The following is a 17,924-nucleotide window of genomic DNA, read 5'->3' as shown; positions in this document are numbered from 1 at the left end:
AAATCACCTTTAGAAACAAATACTTAAAATGGTTAATTCTTTTTTTTTTTTTTTTATAACTCAGAATTTCGGATAATGAACTATCCTAATTCCGGGAGATGTTTTCGTTAAAACCGAATGAAACATAACAATGTAATCATTTTATTTTAAATAAATAAATCTATAAACTACTATTTATCAATTAATAAGTATGAACCGTCAAATGATTTAACATAAGCACGATGCATCAAATCGAAAAGTATAAATAGTGAAAAGAAAATCTATTTATCAAACTAAAACGAATTAAACTATGAAGCATTAATCAAGAGTTAATTAAACTTAATTATATCTCTACGAATTAAACGAATTAAACCCTAGATGGAGAGTCTTAGCTAATCATGATCGAGATTTAAATAAATATGAATAATAAAAGAGAATGGAAGAAAACTTAACTTTTTCGCTATTTCCAAACCAAACAGGGCCTTAGGGAAATGATTTCCTTCTGTTTTTCCCAAAATTCTGCCAAACGCACCCTCAGGGAAAACGATTTTCTCGTCTTCCCAGAAACGGATTCCCTGTGGGAAAATTATTTTCTCACCTTCTCCGATTCTCTTTCTCTCTCTAACTTTCTGTTTCTTTTCTCTTAACCTCTTTCTCTCTTTAACTCTCTGTTAATCTCTCTCTCTCTCACTAAAAGAGATACACAAAAAGGATGAAAGAATTAAAATCACTTTCTATTTTTCTAAACCGAATCTTCCTGTCTCTCTCTCTCTCTACAATCTCTCTTTTTCTCTTAATAATCTTTTCTCTCACTAAAAAGAATTACAAACAGAAGAAGAAGAAGAAAAATAGATGATGATGATGATGAGTGGATGATGATCTCGGTTGTCTCTCTCTAACTCTATTTCTTCATCCCCAGCCGAGAGCTCTTTACATCACTCTCTCTCTCTAATATAGTCGGTTTTGGTTGAGCTCATAAAGAGGAGATGATCCCCTTCCAATCCGAGATAATTTCCTTCTCTCTGTTCTTCAATATATATAAGAGAATGAAGTAGTTGCAGTTGTCCCTCTCTGTCTATAATATTCCTTCAATCCGCCACTATCTAAGAAATATATTCAGCTCTAAAATCTTCTCATTGATCTTGCTTAAATATTTCTTTCCTTCTCTCTCTCGATCACGAATATCATATCATCTCTATCTCCACTGTTAGGAAAGTTGTCTTCTTTTAATTTCTATCTACAACCAACCAAATCTCCTTCCATCTATTTCCAGCCAATATTAACCCAGCTCTATATGCAAAAAAAATCTGTTTATGAGAAGATTGATTTCTCTCTCTAGCTTTATATTTGGTTAGAAGATGGAAAGTGAGAGAAAGAAAGAAAGGGATGTTTAAAGATGGGGATGGTGGTGGGCCACGTATGCATTTCTTATTGGATTTAAATTCCCCACTAGAATTCACGTGATATGGCAAGCTGGTAAGGTGCAAGATTCCACGGAGCAGGGTCTACGGAATTTATGCGCGACACGTGTATCAAAGAATTATTTGCTGACCTTGGTCAATCGACTTTCTACCCAATCTTCGACCCAGTCTATCTTGTTCGTCCGGGCTCCGATTTGACCTCTGTTTTCGCCGTTGGGTTCGTCTTGGACTGTACTTTTCTTCGAGCACCAATGTTGACCAAATTTACCATAATCAATAAATCACCAAAATACCCCTAACATGTCTTTCTCTCGATTTTATCCGTTTTCACACCGAATTCCGTAAAAGACACCTGGGAAAGAGAAACAAGCAATTCATCAGAGTAACGACTCGTAATAGACTAACTAGTCCAAATTAAGAGATCCAGATGGGACATTTTTATGTCTCATCATTTAACACTAGTTTTCAGGATGTATACATGAACATATCAATGAACTAGAATGGAAAGATTACCTCTTAATCGCTTTCCCACGAACTAAATCCTGACCAGTATTCGGAAGATAAGAGCTCCAAGTATAGCTCCTCTACTTAAGACACCGAGTATATAACTTGAACTCCCTCCTTTCAGTCAGCTAGGACCTTCTTGAAGGTTGAGATGAAGAACTCCTTCGCTTGACTAGATACTTGAGAAAACTCCTTTTTTTTTTTCTCTCTCTTTGAGATGTAAATTCTGAAACTCTTTCAGTTGACAGTTTCTCTGTGAGAGTTGCCTCTCCTTTCTGTCTCTCAGTAGTTGTCGTTACACTTTAGGTTGTCTAATTAGGTATATATAGAAATCCCTAGAATGGTATTAGACCCAAACTAGGATTCCTAAAACCAAATTATAAGGTAACTTCCAAAATTACCCTCTTTAGGGTTCCCTTGAGTGGCCGGCCAACATAGCCCTTTATGGGCTTCCTTGGCCGGCCCACTTAGGGCCTAACCGGCCATGTAATGGCCGGCCCACCTAAAGCCTTTCCGGGCCTCCCTTTCGGACCCGGACATGTTTATCTTTCTTCGGACTTCTCCGAACTAATTGGACTTACCAATAATGGATCCAATCCACTTATTTGCCAGTCTCTTTCTAGTCAATTCTCTCCGTTCAAATCATTACTCTTATGTGTAACCCTTGTAGGATCCGGTCTATGTTAGCCGCGGATTACCGAAGTTATCCGACGATCGTAGTTGGCTTCTAGCTAAGCATTACGACCCCTAATTGGACCAGAATAATGATCTTCCGAGTAAGGTCATTAAGATCCTATTCGCCAAATCGTACGCATTGCAACCTTGGTCGAAGGACACTCCTTCGGAAGGATACCATTCCTTCAGACCGAGGCAATATATCCTTTTGTAGTTTGTCCTTATGACTATTAAGATCGGCAGGCGGACTAGAGCGGGTAGAGGTACCCACGAGCAGTTTTCCTTCGGGTTGTGAACGAATTGAGTGGTTTCACCTTATGACTATCAAGATTGGCAGGCAGACTCGGACGGGTACAGGTACCCATGGGTAGTTTTCCTTCCAGTTCTGGCGGATCGCGTAGTTTTCTTTTATGACTATGAAGATTGGCCGAAAGACTCGGGGGTATATCTTGATTTCCTAATGCATGTTACCCTTTAGGACTATTATAGGATTTTTTTTTTTTTTTTGTTTCAAACTTAAGTTAATCCGGGTTCATTTTAGATTTGTTTTGTTTCCACTTTAATTTGAGGTTTACAAAAAAATTGTTCTACTGAGATTTAAATATACAACTACAAAAATGACAGTGAATGTATAACTTTTATAAAATTAGACAATATATGACTTTTATAGAAAACGATAAGAGAGAAATAAAAAAACATAAATAAAATGACAGGTAAATGATGAATCTAGGTCGTTCGAGTATGTAGAAAAATCAGAATAGGGAATTCGTGGGAGACTGAAAGGAACAAAAGAGAACGGATACTTAAATGATAATGGAGAATGAGGCTATATATTGCGGTGATTTTATGGTTCATAGGACAGAGATTGTTAATCAGCAACTAAGTTCTCTCTTGAATTCGAGTTTTCGGGCTAAGACTCGGGTAAGGGGGACTCACCCATATCCCACCTATTAGAATCCGACTTCACATGCCAGATAAGCAGTAAGCTCGATTCGGGCTAATTATGCCCCTTTCATGGTCTGGGCGGTCTCCTTCAAGTCACGGGTTCGCAGACAGTTTTCCCGACCCTACTACAAATAACCCAAGTTTCCTTCCAACATCCATTAGTTTCACATTTACTTTAACCGAATGGGCAAGAGGAGTTTTAGGTTGATAGTGCAATTTTAGAGCCCTTACGTGAACCCATTTCAAATATTCGAAAGAAAAACCAGACGTCCCAATAAATACCATGAATTTTCTGATGCATCTAAAAACTATCCAATCCTAAAATTTGGTCTAAATGGTCACTTTTCCAATAACAAAAAAACAAATCAATTTCATACCTTTTATCCTCACAACATTATGAAGATTTGGTCCTATACAAGATAATATAATATAATTGACAAGATTTATTTTGTCTGCAGATTATTCTAAAATAGTCCCACATTAACAAACTATATTTATATCAAAAAATCTCCGACATTCTACTCTTAACGATTTAAAATTGAACCATAACAAAGAGTACATGAAAACGAATATTAAAATCTTCAGTAAATACAAATGACCGAGGACCGAGGATTTCCGTTAACCCTTACTTCAAGAGAGAAGAACTACAGATATATTTAAGATTCAGCCTGACCTCCATTACCAATAACTTTCTCCACGTCCACCACCCTTTGGTGTAACGGATGGACACCCCTCTTAAGACCATGAGGTCGTGGGATCGAGTCTCGGTGGAAGCAGTTACCATCAAGATTTATCCTATGTAATTTAAGCTATGAATAATGTAATAATTTGTCGGGCTTTAGGCCTCTTCGTTGTCGGGCTTTAGGCCTCTTTCATTCTCAGTTTAAGGTAGGCGGTTATCGTACTCATTACATCTCCATGATGCATCAATGCCTGTAACGACTAACGAAGACCTTAGTCGAATTCTCAAAAAAAAAAAAAAAAAAAAAAAACTTTCTCCACTTATCAGTATATGCTAAGATGATTAGTAGTTTATTGGATCTTCTTTCTCTCGCTGGTTCATCAATTCATGGTAGTAAAGAAAGACACATTGGTTGCCCTAGAATACTGAATATGAACCAGAATATCATATTCCCAACCTAATAACAAAATAAAAATACAACTTCAGATATTACTAACCAACACACATGTATTTATACCGAAGATCGTCGTTGGTTTTCTCTAACTCAAAACTGAATCCCGACTCGAGGTCTGAATTTGACACGAGAGCGGCTTCAGATTGTTCTTTTTTTCATTGTTGTCTGACTCATCTAAATGGATAATTCGGGTTGATTTTAGACCCATTTGATTCAGACAATTTATACTCCAGCAAATCGGATTCAGATAATGAGAAACAACAGACACTATCTAAATAGTTGGCGGACGATATCAGTTTAGGCCGATTCCTGCCTATCTGTGGGTGGAGTTACTGGAGTAACCTGGCTGAGTTGAAGGACCACAATTTATAGGCCCAACTATTTGAAGTTCAAACGTACCAACTAGGAGGATCAATCTTGGGTTGACACAGGCAACCCGAGCCTCGAGTTACTCGGGTGGAAAGTCAAACCGAATTACATATAATAAGAAAACTCTCGAAAAGGGTTTGATGAACTGCGCGGGAAAGAAAACGTACCATAGTATTCTGAAATTTATTATGCCGGTAGTTAGTAAGAATCACTAATGGTACCTGCACAATCAATTTTACGATTTCAACACAGTGAGAAATACACTTATTTATTAGAATGTGAAAGTTATGTCAGTTTTCTTCACTCAATTTCATCACAACTCACATATTTTCTTGTTATTTTATAAGAAAAGTTAACCCAAAGTAATTATAAATGCAAATTAAAACAAACCACCTTACTTTTCATAAGGACCGAATGAAGTTCGGTCCATCCGCTAAAATGTGCTAGAAGAGAGCTTTGTCATATAAACTGGCAGAAGACTCTCAGAGAAAGTAGTAACGAAACATTCGGTGCATAAATGTGGAAATGACATGGGGTTTCCACGTACTTCAAACTCTCTCCACCTACCCTTCTTCCAATTGTAAGAATAAAAAGTGACATTTTTTCTTCCCCACATATTTATCACATTTCTGTCCCTTAGATGATGTTAAGATTATCTCGTCATCTGTTCCTACAAACTTACAAAACCTAACACCACATTTCTTTCCGAAATTAAAAGGCAATGTGATACTACTTGCCTCCCTCCTTCTTCCAGTGCTATTACTTAGAAAACTACCACTACTACCAATAGGCGTTCCATTGATCTCCTCTTCCAACTTGTAACCATCATCTTCATAAATATACATCTTGAAAATACAATTGGTCATTCTAACTAACACGGCTAAATGCCCACTCACTTCTAATAAATTAACAAGATAATTACGATGAGTAGAATAATAATCACTACCGAGGGGGTTGTATTCTTTTTCAAAATCATCTCCAGGTTGATCAAGGATGAAATCAGAGACTGTGATTGTTCTAAACTTCTCCCTTCCCACATCAAATGCCAGTATGCACACAGGACGATTTTTACTACCCCAGTTGCCATTATGAAAGTGAATACTGCTCCAATAAATAACACCAACGACATGAATGGAATCCTTCGCTAGGCTGTAAGGTATATCTGGGACCTCTTCGATCTTCCTCCATATATTGTCACCATTAATACCTTGACGCCCTATAGTCAATACCTCACAAACCAGATATTTACTTGGCGTAACTTTAGAATAAACATTCCACAAACAGACCAATTTATGTTCATTATTGGAAGGATCAAAACCAAGTTGGTAGCTGTGCTCTGCATAGTGATAGTCCTGCATCCTATAGCAATCTTTTTTGTCTAATAACAATGATGATTCAAACCATTGTGACAATTCTCTGGTGCTGATATTGCATATACGGACACCATACTGGAAATCACGCTCACTGAGACATACCAAACCGTTTACAGGGTTCAAAATGGTATCGTAAGAGATTGACTCCACCTCCCTTACTGTGTCAACCACAACAACATTTGTAGCACTAGTGTCTCCTTTATCATCTTTAACCAATATTAGGTCAGCCGTAATGTACGACTCACACTTATTATCATACTGATTCTCCCAATAGGTCATTTCATCAGAATAACCATCCATCGTCGATACAGGGTTGGCAATAAATAGACGACGAAGACGTGAACGGTTAAGAAGGTGCGAGTCAATAAAGTTTTGATCTTTTTGAGTCAAGGAACACCATTTCTTACAAACAGTTTTAAAACGAAGAAGGGTTTTCACTGGGAGTCTGGTTAGTACCTCAAATATCAACCAATCATCACCACTTGAAAAAGCAAGATCAATAGGATTGAATTTCTTCAAAAGAGCAGCTTCACTTCGTGTCGAAATCATTCTCTACCTTTCCTGTCCAATATATAAGTTATAAAATTGAAAATCAAAAGATTAATCCTTCCTTGAAAACAAAATAATAAACAAAATTCATAACTCTATATAGATAAGAAAAAAAAATGAGAAATCTGAAGATGAAAACATATAAGTACGCCCTACCCTACTTAGAAGATCAATCCGGCAAGAAGTTGTGAACGATCCCAACAACTTCAAAGAGATGAGAAGAGAGAGAGATAGGCCTTCTGGTTTGTACTACCATCTGAATATATAAACAGGGGAGGAGTTGAAGAGGGAGGGTCTCGACTGTATCGGTGGTCTCGATTGTATCGATTATTAAAACCTGAGTTGAGTTTTTTTTTTGAATCCAAGGGAAACATATCCATTGATAAGTGATAAATTCACAATGATACAAGGATGATAATAGTTATTTCTCTCGTCTGAAGACTTCATGAGAGTTACATACCTTTAAATGCAAAGTGCCTCATGAAGGGAAAGAAATTGGACTAGACACAGACACAAGAGATCCTAAAGATCCGAGAAAAAAGGCCCTAAAGGTCTGACAAAAGGATCCTAAAGATCCGTGAACAGAGACCCTAAAGGTCCGACAAAAAACGAAATTATTATACTATTAATACAAATAAACTCAAAGGACGACAAAATAACTGGAAGAACCACCGCCGTTGTCACCGAAACTGTCGCAGTTACTGGAAACCGCCACCGGGTCGCCATCACCAGAAAACCGTCACCGGTAAACCGCCGCCATCACCGGATTATTTATCTTCTCTCAATCTCTCGTCTCCCTCTGAACTCTCTCTCTCTCTCTCTTAATCTCTGATTTAAGTCATGAACTAATGTTCAATGTCCTTCTCATGAATTCCATCCCATAAGTTTGAATTTTTTGTTTTCTCTACATTCTAACATTCATTAATTACCATTGAAATAGCCATGAAGGAAGAGAAGAACTTTGAGAAATGGGATTAACCTTCTCTAATCACCATTGAAATAACAATTGAAATGCCCATTTTCTCAAAACAGACGAGATGATCCCCGATTCACCATTGTGTCACAAGAGGATTGAAAGCCGATCTTCTTGATTCACTTTCGACAAAGAACCTAGAATCCACAAGTTGATAGGGAGAGAAATTAATAGAAAACAGAAAAGAGAGAAGTATAAAAGAGGGAAATCCAGCGAAGGGAGACCCTTCGCCGGAGAACTAAACTCCGATCTCTCTTTCTCTCTCTAGAAACGGTTATGCAGAGCCGTTTCTCTTTCTGGAGACCCACAAACTTCCTTAAAACCTGAGTTGAGTTGAAGAGGGAAGGAGGAAAAGTCTCTTTTTTTGCCCCAACTCCCAAACGTTCAGAATTCATCTAAAAAACATTAATAAATGAAAACGGCTAAAAAGCGCCAAGCATTATTATTGTAAGCGCCTATTTACAACCATATCGGAGGAGGTATTCCCTGATCCGGAAGCGTCTACCGCAATTATGTTGAGCGCCTTTAGCCATTCCCATTTAGTAATAACCCCAACTTTCATGCAAGGTCCGTTATTTTTATTTATTTATTTATTTATTTTTGTTAAAAGGCATTACATTAACATAAAGAGTCTATTACAATCATCCAAGAAGGAAAATAAAACTACAATAAGTAAAGTAGTAAAACAAAATAACAGAACTGAAGAAGTACATAATATAGCTTTTGTAGAGCAGTCTTCATTCTGTAGCTTGCGAGTCTGACATCTCTTCTTGAGAATGATATGATATTTGGTCTTGAGAGTCCGTCTGGTTGATTTAAAGACGAAACTTGTACCTAACTTCCTGTAACGCTTAAGATGGATTAAACATACACCCAAAGTTTTAAGAAGAAACGAGGGTGTCTGCAAGATGGAACCCAAAGATGATTCCGGGTTATACCGCCAGTATTTTCCATATAAAGAGACCATATCCAATCGAATTCTACAAAGTAGAAACAGGTCAGACACCTGGTAAATGGGATCGTCGTCATAGCCCGAGTATAAATAGGCAGCTCATCCGACAAACGATTGCAATAAAATTGCGAAAAGGGGTGGAAGTGAACATGTTACGGAACTTGGATTCATAGTTAGATATATATGATGACCAAAGACAAATGTAATCAACAAAAAGTGAGCTAGAAGATAAGCAACATAAACTGCACGACAACGATGGAGATTAATATTCGAAATAGATTGTGGACCGGGGTCGAAGGGAAAGTTGAGATGAATGCTATTAATTACTAGTCTGATTGATAGGCGTAAGTGTCCAGCAATTGGACGATTAGTGTTCCTAAGCTGATTTCGGATCAAAAGGGGTGAGACTAGAATGGATAGCCGATCAAATTGATCGTTATTAAGTCGATAACAATATAACACTATGTACCGAGGAAGAGAACTATGATCAAAGTAGGCATGAAGGTTCAACATGACTGGTAAACAGATAGAATCGAGGTCAGGTTGAACAAAAGAGGTATATGGCATCTTACCATAATATTTGTCGTTCTTAACTCTATCTAAGGAATTTCTTTGGAATGGTGAAGTGAAACCAGATAAATGGTTTTTCTCGTGAATGATGCATACCATAAGGCAGCTTATCAAGATGAAATCCAGATGAACACTGATCATGATTAAGTGGGCATGCAGTAAGGAATGGAAAATTCGAAGATATTATGTATATAATCCAAACCAGATCTGAAATTAGTATGTCTAGGGTTCGAACAAACCTGATCTAAAACTGAAAGTTAAAGATAAAATCACAAGCAAGAACAAATATAATTGAAAATTAACTCGTGAGCGAAGGTGAACTAATACTGTAGTTCAGGGTTAAGAGTGAAACTTCCCTGTTGTCTGAGATTTATGATAAAGATGGTGTGTAATCGTTCATGACGCCCTCTTGGTATAGTCTATCGACCTTCAGCAAGAGATCGAAGTTGGGTTCTTGATGATTTGAGCCTCCCTCGATCAGTATCCACTTTTCCTTATTGAACGAGACCCAGGTTAGAGAGTCGTTTTTTTTTTGTGGTGTGATGATCATGGAGGTGATGTTAATATAATTTATGATTAGGTCGAAAGAAGAGGGATGAAAAAAATGCCATGCAACATCATCAGGATTCTCTCTCCTAATATACCCCTATGCTTGGCCGGCCCTCCTCCTTCCTTCTCTCTTTTTCTCTCTCTCAAGCTTCCACAAGAACCCAAGAACCCTAAAACTCTAAGAAACCTAGCCTCCTCTCACTCCTTTCTAAGTTGTGTAGTTGAATGTCTAGTTAGAAGATGATCTCTTTTTCTCTTTAATCAAAACCCTAGACTTAGTCAACTTGACTAAGTCTGTAGACTATTTTGACTTGGACCACAAATGGGTGCCGATAGAGTTTCTCCTTGTTGTTCTTCTTCTTTAGGTTCTTCTTGGACTTGGTTTTGGGTTTTGATTTAGAAACCAAAGGGAGTGCCTTCATCCTTGTCTCTACATCTTCATTTTCCATAAAAGACCAAGGTGCCCTTGAGCTATCGATTTTGGCATGAGATGAAAAAGTGATAATTGCTTCGTTTTATTCCAAACTCATGCTTAACTTCATGTTTGCCACCTATTATGAAAACATACATAAATTATTAGAACTAACACTCGAAAAGGACTAATTAGTCTAAGTTAGGCGCATCAAATGTGACATTTTCATGTCACATCACAAAATACCCTTGGCTTGGACAGATCAACCCTGGGGTCTTCAAAGGAGTAAGGGGGGTCCACACAAGTTCGGCCAGTGTGTTACGCCCAGAACTGGGGAGGCAGCAGCGCCAAACGACCTACCGACTTAATCCCGAAATTTCTAGAAAGATTTCAGTCGGCTACACATCTCAAAGTGTTTAAGCTAGTTTGGACTCCACGTATCTAAAGGAGGAAACTTCTCCTTTAGAGTCTATCACATCAGCATGATATCTAGGAAAAATCCTGGAACTTAGGAACTTCCACTTATCAAAGATCTGAGATAGACTCTAAGAGAAACCCTAGATACTCAAGAGAGGAAACTTCTCCTTCAGTTTGACGGCAACCGCCTCACCACCGCCACTAATCACAGTCGACCTAATATCGCCTATAAAAGGACCCCCACATCGTCCTTCACAGGACACGATCTCTTTACCCCAAAAAGATCACAAGAAACTCAGAGTTCTCATAACTCGCCCCCCAAAAGGATCAATCAATATTCATTCTTTTACTGCAAAGAGCACCCTGACTGGCTTGAGCGTCGGAGCGATTTTCGAACCCTTTGCAGGTTTTTCCTCCTCGGGAACAGACGAACATGAGCAAAAGCAAGGAGCTGGAGCAAGGAGCTGGAGCAAGGAGTATGAGCAAGGAGCTGGAGCGAGGAGCTGGAGCGAGGAGCTGAAATAAAGAGAAGCAGAGCTGGAAGCAGGAACACTAAACTGAATAACACCCAACATAACGGAATAATCATACATAACGGAGGATGTCATGCATAAACTCCCTTTTTCATGCTGATCTAACGGAAGCCTAATTTTTGACATCAGCAATAACCATAACTTTCCTGAATTAGAAATTTAGTAGGAATCCTTCTTGGTGGTCTCATCCACGATAACCACATGACTACATAAGAGGGAACCAAGTTAGAGAGATAGAGTGAAACGGAGGAGAAATTGAATGGATCGAAATTGGAAGGTGGGGTTGCTTAATAATGAAGATTCCATCCGGGTTTGGAATGAAAGCAGGAACTCGAAAAGCAGAAACTCGAGGTTTGGTAATATCGACTGCTTTTGTCTTCTTTGAATGAGTGGAGTTGCGGAAATAAACATAGATATTACATAGAAAAAGAGTGAAGAATAGGAATTTGTAACGAGAGAAAGGTAGTGAGAGAGATGGCAACGACAAGAGAGGGAAAAAGAGGAGAAGATGAAGAAGACCAGGGAGTAAAACACAAAAAGTCCAGGGAGTAAAAGACAAAAAGTTTAATTTTTGGACTCAAAATAAAAATGTCCTCTAAGTCTATTATAGTTCCACAGTCTTTATTCCGAAGGTTTTTCTTTATGCCACAAAGCCGCAGCCAATTTATTCTCGCCTCGACTACATAAATTCTTCTGAAATAAGTATTCGCAATTATTGTATATTTCTTTATAACTTAGAGAAAGGAAATTCCCTACTTCAAACCTAGACTCTGTCTTAATCAAGACAAGATAGAAAGAAGACATAAATTCGACTTATATCCAGAGGAACAACAATGTACAGAGGAGAGGATTTAGATGGGAGATAAAATAAAAAATCTAGTTTAAGTACATCTCCAAGCATATGCAATACTTCTTAGACGAAACTTCGTGGACATGTCTGAAGTATGTACATCTCCCTTCATCTTCATGTTAATCAAGGCTACAGTTAACAGCTACGGTCCAATAACTAACAAATCACAACAACAATAGTTTATCGAGCTTGACCACACTATTATCTATTGTATAATACGAATAGCCCGCCAAAGATCAATTTGTGACGAAGGTTTTTGCTAACTCAAAAATAACATAAGAAACAAGGAAGCATGATGACTTGACGACTAAAACTATCTCAGATTACAACGACCCATATAAAGCAATAAAGCATTTAAGGTCAATAGGAGACATGGTACAACAACAACCACAATTTATCATCATCAAACAAAACCATTTAAATTTACAAAGATTAGGAAGCAAAATGCACTCTAAATATCATGAACCAGAAGCACAAGATGAATAACAAAAATTTGTCTCAAATCAATTCGCCACAACTAAAATTCTCAAGTACAAAAGACTAATTTGCTTACAAAATCTTCAAAAAGAAAAAGTCGGAAGATGCATATCTAACAACATTTCAACCATAACCAAATAAATAGATAAGAGGGATAAATTTGTATCTAACCTTCCTCATTTACTCTGTATATCTCTCCCTGAAAGTCTCCACCATTGAACCTGACTTCTGATCATAAATAACCATATAACTACAACTATAAACAACAAACTAAGAGGTCGAAAGAAACAGCATTATCAGATTAAAGATAGATTATCGCTATCGTAAAAGTACTCTATATTTTTAATAAAATAATTTATAACCTGTAAGAGATAAAACATCTTTTTTCACTTTAGTTATTATAAAAACATTTAGTTACTACTTTTAGGTTTTTAATAACGATATTTTTTATTTACACTTTAGTAATTAGAAAAACATTTAGTTACTGCTTTTAGAATTTTAGTAAAGATATTTTGTATTTATAATAATCAAATGATCAAACAAGTTTAACTAATTTTTATAATAATTTTTTTAAAAAAAATCTTTAAAGTTTTATTAAAAAAAATCTTTAAAGTTTTAATAAAAATCTTTAAAGTTTAACTAAGTTTTAATAAAAAAAAAATTATTATAAACATACTCTATTTCTTTAATAAAGATAGTTTGCGACATGTAAGTGATAAAAAAAAAATTTCCACTTTAGTTATTAAAAAGGATCTAGTTATTTATAATAATCAAATGATTAAATTTGTTTAATTGATTTTCATTATAAAAATTAAACTTGTTTCAATCTTAATCGTGATTTCATTTAATGTGAATTCATTTAATGTGAATTCACGGTTAAGATTGAAAACATTGTACAATGATCACATCAATAACCCAACTTTTGTAAGAACCTAATTTTAATTTTAATCCTTTTCTTGAAAAGCAAGCTACCAACTATTCCGAGTTTTTAAATAGTGTGTCACGTCATTAACTTGTACCAAAGTCAGAACAACTTACGTTCTCAATATACTAGAAAAATTACGTGTTATTTATTTTTATAATTATATTGATAGGTTAACTTCTTTCTTTGAGTGAGTTGTATGTTTCATAAGTCTATTTTATAAAACATACGCCAGCGTTCACAATGAATTTAGCCTCTAAACTTTTTGTAGTGAAGGAGGTGTTATTAGGTGTATTAGTTTTTTTTCATATATATATATATATATATATATATATATATATATATAATATTGTATTTATAATAATCAAATTATCAAACAAGATTAACTAATTTTTATAATAATTAAAAAAAATATATTTTAAATTTTTTTTTTTTTTATGAAGCCACGAGAATCGATTTCCATTCATAAGTGATAAAATCACATTGTTTACATGGATGAAATTGTTATTTCTCTCTTCCAACTTCATGAGAGTTGCATACCTTTAAATGCAAAGTACCTCGTAAATAAGAAAGAAATTGGACTAGACTCTGACGAAAAAGAAAGAAAAAGATAAAAGGATCCTAAAGATCACGAATAAAAGGACCCTAAAGGTCAACAAAACATAAAATAATACAGAATAAAGAAAAACTAATTTAAATCTCCGTCACATTCGCCGGCAAACCGCCATTGTCGCCGGAAACTGTCGTCGGAAAACCACCGTCATCACCGGAAAACCGTCACCACCATAGAAAAAAACCGCCATCATCAACTCTTGAATAGTTGGATTTCACTACCTACCATGGTTCATAATCTTGTCTTTTCTACTCGCATGGTTCATAATCTTCTTTTTCATCTTCTTAATCGACATCTTTGTTAGAACAAAGGAGAAACTCACAACAAAATAATTAAAACAACCAAGAATAATAGAAAAATGAAGTAGTTACATTCATTTTCATTTAATCAAGAGAGGTAGAATAGTTGTTCTCTGTGTACAAAAGTAACTAGATGGAAGAATAAATTTATTGCGAGAGTGAAAGAGATCATTATGGTAGTTATAATGGTTATGGGTAGTAGTGATTTTGGGGGAAATTGCAGAGAGGATCATGCTCTTCAATGAAAGATGAGCGACAAACAGAGGAAGTAAAGGTTCTTCTTTTTACTTTCTCTCTCTAAAGAAATGGAAGATGAGAGAAGAAGGATTGAAGATATAATATGTACATAGAAAAGAGGAAATTCCGGTGAAGGGAGACCCTTCACCGGAAAACTCTTCCTATTAGATCAAGGTAAAGAGAGAAACAGAGGAGGGAGAGAGGAGGCAGTTACTGTGTGATCACTTTTCCCTTCTTGTGTTTGTTCATTTTAAAATTTTAGTAAAACTTAAAAAGAAAACATAGAGTATTTATTATAAAAATACTCTACATTTTTAGTAAAGATAGTTTGTAACATGTAAGTAATAAAGATATTTTGTACTTATAATATTCAAACAGAGCCGACCCTGACTTTTTAGAGGCCCGAAGCAGGGTCAAAAAATGAGGCCCTTTGTATTATCCCAAATTCACCTTAGGCCCTCATGCACCTAGGCCGACCTAGACCCCATCCTATAAAATCTTGTAGAAACTAAACATTTTTCCCATCATTAAAAAATGTATTCGTAATATAATTTCTATCAATTTAATCATGACTAGGTACATCGCAATAATTAGCCAGAAGATGTTGGTGCACCTTTTTGTGATGCTAAAATGGGACAATAGAATATTGGGATGATTTTATCTTTGGTTTTCCAGACCACTTGCATTAGACGTCAAGGTTTTAGGGCTTCATTCGATGACCTAAAGCATGAGGTAATTCTAATTCTCAGACTACATTTAGTATTTAGAAAGAGTATCGATATAACATATTTGGAAGTCAAGTGGCTACAAGATTTTTAGTAATGTATTTGAAATCTCATATTAGATCAGAATGATATGCCTCCCAACGAAATGGTCGTTTAGATTCATCTAAGATAAAACAAAGTCTATCTAACTTCAATTATTTTCAACTTTTGTTAACTACGTTGCGTATAAAACCTATTTTATGTTTTACATTATCAAAGAGAAGACTACAAAATTTTTCGCCACGAGATTAAAATTTTCTCAACCTCTATTGATGGAAAGAATTTGATTTGTTTGTAAAGAGGTGTAGTATTAGGAAAGGTTTGTCCTTGACAACTCTCATTTGACACAACTTTAAGAAGGCGAAACATGATACAAACCATCCAAAAAAGAACTTAAACTAGATACTTTAGATGAAAATCAACCATAACAATAACAATAATAAACATTAATGAAAAAAGTAAAGCTAGATAAGTAATAAATACATAGAGATAAATATGAGATAAATATGTAGAAAGATGAAGATGGGGATGGGATGAGGTGGGAAATACTTTTTTTTTATGAAAAAGGTGAAGAATATTAACTTAGAAAGAATGAGAGATAAAAACACGAGAGAGACCCTAGAGATGCACAAGGAAGACTTGTTAGAAATAGACATCGGTCTAAATTCAAATTTGTTGAGAAAGTTTTTTGGTGGGCCCGCTTGTTGAAAAGGAACAAAAAGAACAAAGAAGCGCATTGAATGTGGGTGCTCTGTTAGTTAAGGGTTGGGCCTGGGTTGTTAAAACACTTAACTCGTAGAATTTCTTACCGACGCCCTCGTAAATGTGGCCCCAAAAATTTGGTGGCCCAAAGCGAGGCATTGCTCGCTTTGGGTCAGGATCGGCCCTGTATTCAAATGATTAAACAAGTTTAATTGATTTTCATTATAAAAAATTTAAAAATAATATTTAAAGTTTTAATAAAGATGTTCTATATTTCTTGTAAAAATACTCTATATTTTTAACAAAATAATTTAGAACATCCAAATGATAATTATAACAAAAAATTATATTTTTGACCCCAAGGGGAACTGTTAAGGTTATTACCAATCACATGGTTATCTAGTTTTATAGGTCGGTATTACGGGGAAATAAAGAAACTTTCCAGGGTGTGAAGTTTTGAGTGGAAATAAAAAAAAAATTAGAACTTTTTTGTTTCCCCCAAACAACCAAATCTTTATACTTTTTAGCTTCTTCTTCCTTTCACCTACCACCACCATCTCCGACGACTTCCACCATTTCCGGCGACTTCCACCATTGCCAGCGTCATCTTTCCTTTTTTTTCTCCTCTCCATCTCCGGCGAAGGGGAGGAGCCCATTCGTCGGAGCTCTAGTTTCCAGACAAAACCAGATCTGGTTTCGTCTGGAAACCAGACAAGACAAGTCTCGTTTGAAGAAACCAGATCTCTGGTTTGTGACCAGACGAGCTCCGGTGAAGGGGAGAGAAGAAAGAGAAAAAAAAAAAGAAGAAAGAGAAGAAAGAGAAGAGAGGGAAGAAAGAGGAAAGAGAGAGAATAAAGAAAAATAGAAGAGAGAGAGAGAGGCAGAAGAGAGAGATGGAAGATGATGAAGGCGCTGGCCGTCGCTGGCAACATCCGCCCAGCGACTTTCTGCCGGTGACTTATGAAGTGCGTTTGGTTCGAGTTTTTTTGGTTTTCCACCTTCCCCGAGAATTTTTCTGCTTTCCCCGAAACGGTGGCGACCTTTTTATATGGGCACGGCTTTGGGGAATAAAGAAAATTCTCGGGGGAATAAAGACATATTCATTTTCAGTCCAAAAAAGAGTTCTTTTGATTTCTGCCCCTAAATCTTCATCCCCTTCTCTCATCCTCTCTCTAGCTCGTCCTCTCTATATCTCTCATTTTAAACCCCTTAACATAATCGACTATTGGGCTACACATATGTGGTAATTCTGTTGTTATATATGGATCCGACTAAATTTTATCATTAACAATTCGAAGAGGTTATTGGTTCGAAAGGAAGATTCAATTGAATAAAATTAGGGTTTCTGGGAGATCTAGGTTTTACTTACCAGATCCAGTTCTTTTTTGTCTATGTCTGTATATATTAACTACTTCTAAATTCTAGTTGAGATTTGTTAAGAAATCCTTCTGGATTTTTTGCTTCTTCTTGTTTAGGTTTTGAAATTCACCCTTTCTTTCCTTAATTTCAAGTAGTTTATATTTAGATAGCATGATCTAATATATGTATTCTGATGTTATCTTATGAATTGCAGTAGAGGGTTGTTTGAGCTTCTTGGGTCTGGGGTTATTTTGGCTTCTTCAATTAAAATTAGTTCTAGATCTTTTATTTGGTTCCGCCGTTATTTTCAACTAGGGTTTATAAGTTGAAGGAGAGGACGAGCA

At 36.1% G+C, this 17,924-nt stretch overlaps 1 protein-coding gene across 2 annotated transcripts; it reads right to left on the bottom strand.

Annotated features, from left to right (window-relative positions):
- Nucleotides 1-3,996: 3,996 nt before the first annotated feature.
- LOC147557727 (putative F-box protein At1g32420) lies at nt 3,997-8,232 on the bottom strand. Of its 2 annotated transcripts, XM_086664289.1 has the most exons (4): nt 7,108-8,232; nt 5,428-6,963; nt 5,197-5,250; nt 3,997-4,457 (listed from the first exon to the last, which is right to left on the bottom strand). In XM_086664289.1, the coding sequence occupies exon 2, from the start codon at nt 6,949-6,951 to the stop codon at nt 5,593-5,595; it is 1,359 nt and encodes a 452-aa protein (XP_086520415.1). In that variant the 5' UTR covers nt 6,952-6,963; nt 7,108-8,232; the 3' UTR covers nt 3,997-4,457; nt 5,197-5,250; nt 5,428-5,592. The 2 variants fall into 2 exon arrangements, 1 of the variants encoding a protein (XP_086520415.1); XR_015235345.1 differs by lacking the exon at nt 3,997-4,457 and having other exon boundaries at nt 5,195-5,250; nt 6,859-6,963; nt 7,108-7,260.
- Nucleotides 8,233-17,924: the final 9,692 nt, after the last annotated feature.

This window comes from Eschscholzia californica, unplaced genomic scaffold, assembly GCF_041429995.1.
Source record: "Eschscholzia californica isolate CP2 unplaced genomic scaffold, dmEscCali1.0.p SCAF_2, whole genome shotgun sequence".
NCBI lineage: Eukaryota > Viridiplantae > Streptophyta > Magnoliopsida > Ranunculales > Papaveraceae > Eschscholzia > Eschscholzia californica.
Note: the sequence above shows the minus strand (reverse complement) of the source record. Positions and strands in the feature narration are given on the sequence as shown.